This window comes from Elephantulus edwardii, unplaced genomic scaffold (assembly GCF_000299155.1).
Source record: "Elephantulus edwardii isolate Elephantulus edwardi_28Jun2011 unplaced genomic scaffold, EleEdw1.0 scaffold00228, whole genome shotgun sequence".
Classification (NCBI taxonomy): domain Eukaryota; kingdom Metazoa; phylum Chordata; class Mammalia; order Macroscelidea; family Macroscelididae; genus Elephantulus; species Elephantulus edwardii.
The window spans coordinates 2389155-2395521 of record NW_006399978.1 but is presented as its reverse complement, the minus strand read 5'-3'; the positions used below and the strand labels follow the sequence as shown (position 1 = coordinate 2395521).

The 6367-nt window shown below is 58.0% G+C and overlaps 1 protein-coding gene across 1 annotated transcript in view; it reads left to right on the top strand.

The window, feature by feature from the left end:
• The first annotated feature begins 1379 nt into the window (after window positions 1-1379).
• The window catches only part of COL18A1 (collagen, type XVIII, alpha 1), an 82673-nt gene continuing 77685 nt past the window's right edge, over window positions 1380-6367 (top strand). Inside the window, exon 1 of the mRNA XM_006898409.1 lies at window positions 1380-2700. Coding sequence (XP_006898471.1) covers window positions 1380-2700 — 1321 coding nt within the window. The remainder of the gene's footprint in view (window positions 2701-6367) is intronic.

Here is a 6367-nt window from a genome sequence, read left to right as displayed (position 1 = left end):
CACAGTCAGAGTAGCTGCTGCTGTAGGGGCAGGTGTGTGTATGCGGCATGCCTGCCCTCCTCGGGGGCCTCCAGGCTCTCAGTGTCTCAGGCTTGCAGGGGCACCCCCATCTGAAAGTCAGAAACCTGGTCAGGTGATACCCGGCACAGGGTGGGGGCTCTTCTCTAAGGTAAGATGACTTGAGCCAGAGCTGTGACACCCCTCCCTAGAGCATGGGGAGGATGGTAACAGTCCTGGCTCTCAAAGTGATTCACCCATACAGTAAGTCCTCAGTGTCCATGCTCAACAGTGAAGCCCTCTCCTGAGGCCAGAGGGCTGCAGGGAGTGCTGAGTTACTGAAGGGTCCAGGTATGTCAGCACAGCTGACCTTGGAGCTCATCTGACCAGTGGCCACATTGCCTACAGATGTCGCTACTCAGAACATCTGCCCCTGGGGCCATGGGGCGGTAGTGGACCCTGAGACTCCACAATTCCACAGTGGAGGTGGGGTGTGGGGTAGAGGGAAAGCAGGGGGAGGCCTGCTGGAACATGGCCATGGCACCGTCTGCTCCATTAACCTTCCCAATGCTGCTGTTGTTAAGTACTGTCAGTGAGAACAAACCCATAGCTGACTCTCCTGTGGGTTTTCAGAGGCAGTAAATTGCATGGGAGATTGACCATCTTTTCTGTGAGGACATTTTTAACCAGAAGAGAAAGGAGTCTAGGTGCCACCTGAGCCATTAGGAGTGGAGAGGCCACAGGCCAGGCTGGGCCAGTAGGGAGTGGGAACTCGGTTTGGGTAGGTCCTGCTCCTGTCCCCAGTTCTTCGGCACATCTCCCCGGAGGTGGAAGCCACAGAGGACTTGGAATTGTAACAATTTGGGCATCTCTAGGTTCCAGTTTTGCCTCAGGCGCTGGCCCCACGCCAGGCCCACTGCCACCCACTCCTCAGAGCAGGCAGGGAGCCAGGCCTAGTGGGGGCTGACTGAGGGTTGGCGCGCAGGGAATCAGGAGCCCCGGGTGAGAGATCGCCCCTGAAATAGTTCTGGGGAGTAGACAAAGGAAATTAGGACTAGGATGGGTGTCCTTCAGTGTGCGATTTGCCCTATGCCTGCGGCTGCTTCATGGAACCTTGGGAAGGAAAGAGTTAAGTGTTTGAGAGCCGGAGTCTTGGGGAACATGCTTGAGAGGCCACCTTGATTCTGACTCTGATTCCAAGACCTGTGCCTTCTCTTCTTTGTAAGTGAGATGAAGGCAGAACTGCTGCAGAGAGAGGGCGTGCTGGGGACTGGGAATGGGAAGCTGGCTGCGCGCCAGGAGGGCGGGAGGGCGGAGGGCGGCCCTAGCTTGGGATGGAGTTGCCGCCCAACGTCCGGGGGCAGTGCACACACGCAGCCCCGATGGCTCCGGACCCCAGCGGCCCCCGCAGCCTCCTGCTGCTCAGCTGCTGCCTTGCCGCTGCCCATGCTGAAATGATGGGCCTGGAATGGCTGTGGTCCCCTAGGATTGTGGGACAGCCAGAGACACTGGCCTCCAAGCCCCCGAGCCGACCACCTGTGCAGCCCACTGTGGACCCCACCACGCATGTGGACTCTACCACACACATGGACCCCACCACACACGTGGCACTCCAGAATGGCCTTACAGAGCAGACGAACGCCCCTGCCACCCTGGCTTCCATCCCAAACAAGAAGGAGGAGAACATTGCTGGCATGGGAGCCAAGATCCTGAACATGGCCCAGGGCATTCGGAGTTTCGTCCAGTTGTGGGATGATGGCACCATCACAGAGAGTGCAGCCAGGATGGATACCTCGGTCTCCACAGCCCCCGTGGAACCCTCCACCCTTTCTTCATCCTCAAGCACCCCTGCAGCCCCCAGCTCCCAGGACACCCTGGAGACTCATCTTAGCACCCTGCCAGCACTCACTCAGGTGCTTCCCTCATCGAGTGGGCCCCGGGCCCTTCTTAGGGGCCCCTCGATGCTCCCACCATCTCCAGGTACAGCTCCTCTTTCCTTCTGGAAGCCGCTCCCACGTCTGGACGGTGGAGAACTCCTGCCCGGCCAGCAGGACCAGCACACCAGCCTCCCCCACCGCGTGCCTCATCTGCATCCCTTGGTGATGGGCTCTACTCATGCTGTCTCCTCTGACTTCTCTGATGCCCGCTCAGCCCAGCGTGGTAGGGGGGACCTGCTTGGTGACCCTGGTGGTGGGGGCAGCCATATGCAGAAGGACCACCCAGCCGAATGGTCTCTGGTCACAGCTTTAATCAGGGATCTTGGTGATTGGGGTTCTCACCTGGCTAATTCCTCCAGTCCTGGTCTCGCTAATGCCTCTGAACCACTTGCTGCTGCTGGGCCGTCTGCTGGCCGCTGCCGGCCTCTGCCACCCTCAATGCTGCTCTGCCGACACTTGGGCATTGGTCACACCCAGCTGCCCAACCACCTCGGCCATGAGAGTGATGAGGAGGTGAGGGTGGCCGCGCAGGCCTGGGGGGACCTCCTCCAGACGGGCTGCCACCACTTCCTGGGGTGGTTCTTCTGCCTGCTCTTGGCACCCCCCTGCGGCGCTGCCCCACCTCCTGGCCCGCCACCCTGCCGCCAGTTCTGCGAGGCCCTGGAAGACGCGTGCTGGAGCCACCTGGAGGGCGGCAGGCTGCCTGTGGCCTGTGCCTCTCTGCCTGCTCAGGAGGATGGGCACTGTGTGTTCATTGGGGCCGCAGGTAACGGCCCGCTGACCACCCTTGCCTTTTGGCTTCTGCACTTGGCACAGAGACGAACTTACCTCCCACCTCTGGCACTGAGATGGAGCCAGGCAGTCTGTGTGTTCAGGGCTTATTGCATCCTCCAGGATGAGAGGCTAGTGGTGGGACCCGTCTAAGCAGGGGTAGCGAGTGCCTTATGGGGGGGGGGGCTGTAACCATAGATTCTTTGTGCATTGCCTGAACCCCAGCAACTCACTGAGCATGTAAGCTCCTGTGGCCCTCACCAGAGTCTGAGGGGCCACATATGCCCCTGGTCATAGAGGGAAACCGAGGTATATGTAGTTACATAACCCAATGGAGGGGAAGGAATGAAAGAGAGCAGGAATGACGGGAGGGCAAGGGGACGGAGGGGAGTGTGGGCGTGCAGGAGGGACTCTGCTGCTGGTGCCCAGGCAGCCTCGGAAGAGCAGCCCTGTGTCCCCGAGGGACTCACTCCCTGTCCGACTCCCCAGTAGCTGTTTGTATTTGGCAGCCTTGACCCTGGAGGGACCTGACCTCTTGGCCCGATCCTCTCCCCATGACATGTGGACAGTGGCCTTGATCCTTTTGATGGCCCTGTGGTCACTGAGCTTCAGGGCTTGGGTAGGCTGGTAGGAGAGGGGAAGCTCCAATGCTGAGTTGGGGCTCTACAAGATGGTTGGGTGTGAGGACACAGTCCCGGGCGGGGGGAGCTTATGATCTGTCTGCCAGGCACTCAGTCGACTCGCTTGGCTAACTCATGCCAGCTAGGGGTGCAGTGTGGTGTCGTGAAGGAGCGATACACTACTGATAATGGGGTGGCGTTAAACCCAAGAGACAGGTGCATCGGGCCTTTGGGTGGGGTGGGAGGGCTGCTTACAGCACAGCAAGGCCACAGGCCTCTCTGGGCGTCATCATCCAGTGTGTGCAGAGAGGGTTGGGGGCCAGGAACTGACTAAGGGCAGAAGGGGCCACACTGAGGCTTTTGGCTGAAGTTTTCAGAGCTGAGGGAAGAGAGGACATGTCCACTGTCCCTGACACAGCCAGTCCTCAGGTCCTGGGTGTTGTGTCAGTAGGGCCAGATGGGCAGCCTGGGCCATTTGTCCATTCCATCCTGCCACACTGGCCCTGCTCTTCCCCAACATGTGGGGCAAGGGGCAGCCTGCAGTGGGCATCCTACCAAGTGGATGTGGCCAGCATGCTGGAGGGGCTGAGTGCCAAGCCCTGAGCTTGCCTAGCTTAAGGCTCAATTTCCAAAGACAGAGATGTCTACACACACACACACACACACACACACACACCCCGAGCGCCCAAGCCTTCAGGGCACTCATTGGCCCAGCGAGAGGGTCCTGAGGCCCATCCCTAGTTCCTGAGACCAGGGTCACAACCTAAAAAGATGCCATAACTGTATGAGGTGGGTGCCTCTGCAGTGGGGATCCCCAGGACCTTGTGTTACCCCATAATTGAGCACAGGTCCCACAGCGGAACCTTAGAAGGGGCTGAGGATATAGCAGGGTGTGGGGCTCAGCAGCATGGCTCAGAGCTGGTTCAGGTAGCTATTCCCAGGGACCTGGGCAGGACTGCATGGGGGGCAGGGTCTCAGTGTAGTTTGCCCTGCTGACCAGGAGACTTGAGGGATTTTTGATGGAACACTGGCCACACTCCTTGAGGAGGACCCATCTGAGCAGAGGCCTGGGACACTCAGGCAACTAACTGTCCTGTGTCCTAGCTGGGAGGGAGGGGAGCTGAAGTTGGCCTCTCATATGTAGCTGGAGGCTTTACTTGGAAGTGACCTCCTGGGCAGGGGCAGGGATGTCCTTCCCCGCCCCTTCCTTCCCACGCCCCTTCCCTTCATGGGCATAAGTGGGAACAGGAGGATAACCCTGCCATTTCTTCTTATTGGTCATGGACCCCACGTGGCCGGTGTGAGTGTTCTGGGCTTTGTGCCTGCTCCTGTGACAGCCCCCTGCTCTCCTGCATGCTGTCTTAGGGCCACCCTGGCACCACCAAGGACCTTAGCCAGGGACACATGCATTGTTACACGGAGGGGTACCAGGAGCACATATGCTTCAAGGAGGGAGAGGCCACCCCTCCGCTAGCACCAGCCCTCCTTTTGGACAGCCTCCCACTCTCAAAATAGCTCATCTGTTTCCCCCCCACCCCCATCCTGCCAGTGCCCTGAAAGGCTCCACCTTCACCTGTAAGGACTGTCATATCACCTTTATTCTTGAGTACTGGCCTTAAGGTCACAACTTTCTCCGTATCTATCCAGAAGAGTATCTGGGGAAGGGACAAAGCCAGCCAGCGGGCTATGGGAAGTGGTCAGGATAACGGGTTGGCCTGTGGAAGCTCCTCCTGCACCCCAAGGTTGGAGCCCATCTGCACGCAATTGGGGATGCAGTGCGTTCTGGGATAGGACTGTAGGAGACTGACCTTCTCACAGACCAGAGTGAACCAGGTAGACCAGGCAGCTTGGGCCGCTCTTGAGTCTGCTGCCTCTTGGAACCCCCTTGGGGCTGTCTTCATGGTGATGGACAGGGAGGTGATGATGGTTCATCTTGATGCCCCTGCCCCTCTTCCCAGCATGGCAGAAGTCCATGAGCGTTCCGAGTTTCAAACAGCCTCTCTGTTAATGCTCTTTACTCAGTCGGTACAGCCTGCACCCTCTGCCTCCTGGTGCTCTGGCCAAAGGCAGAGACTTGTATGTGCTGTGGGAGCAAAAGGAGCCCTGATATTGGTGGCTTCCGGGCAAGGGATGGTGATCCACAGGCCCTCCTGCCCCTAAAGCTATTGCCGCCGCACTGTCTTCCCAAGGCCGTTGTCAGGTCTGCTCAGCACACACACCGGTCCTTTTCAGAGTTAAGGATGTGGGGTGCTTTCCTGTGAACAAAGCACCAGCCTTGCATTTGCAGTAAGTGGCCCTGGCCAACCAGCAGTGCCCTGGATGATATATAGTTCTGTTCCGATGAGGTGCAGGACTAACCAAGAAAGCTGCTCCCCTCACTGAGGCAGGGAAGGAGATGGTAGGATGAGTGGTGCATCCCCAGATTATTAAGTCTCAATTCCTGGATATTATGAATGTGCCTGTGTGACAATCTGCAGTGAAGGCTCTAGAGGTGGGAGGTTGTGCTGTGTCATCTGGGTGGGTCCTAGGGGCATCACAAAGTTCTTTTATAAGACAGAAGCAGGGGATACTCCACAGAGAGAAGAGGAACAGGCCCTGTAATCATGGAGTCAGGGATAGGCCTTTGTTGGCCACAAGCTCATGGAAGGACAAGAAAGTGTCATCCTCAAGAGCCTCACAGAAAATGTGGCCCTGATTTCAAGACTCCTGGCCTCCAAACCCGTAAGAAAATAAGTTTCCATTATTCTTAGCAATCCCTACTTGTGGTTGGCGGGTCTGCCTCAGCAGCCACAGGATGCCCACACGGTGTGTGTTGTCTATCCTTTGTAGCACCTTTGGCCATTTCTGTGGTGAACATGCTGGCTTAGCATCTGGCCTGTCCTGCCTTCCTGGAGGTGTGGAAAGGAAGAGGGCCCCCACCTAGCATGTGCTCTGTGGCAGTGCAAGGAGCGAGGGTCAGAGGGCCCCAGGTGTCCATCTACATAGAGGCAGTGTCAGGACACAGTGGCTTTACCCTCTGCACCCCATATGTGCCTCATTCTC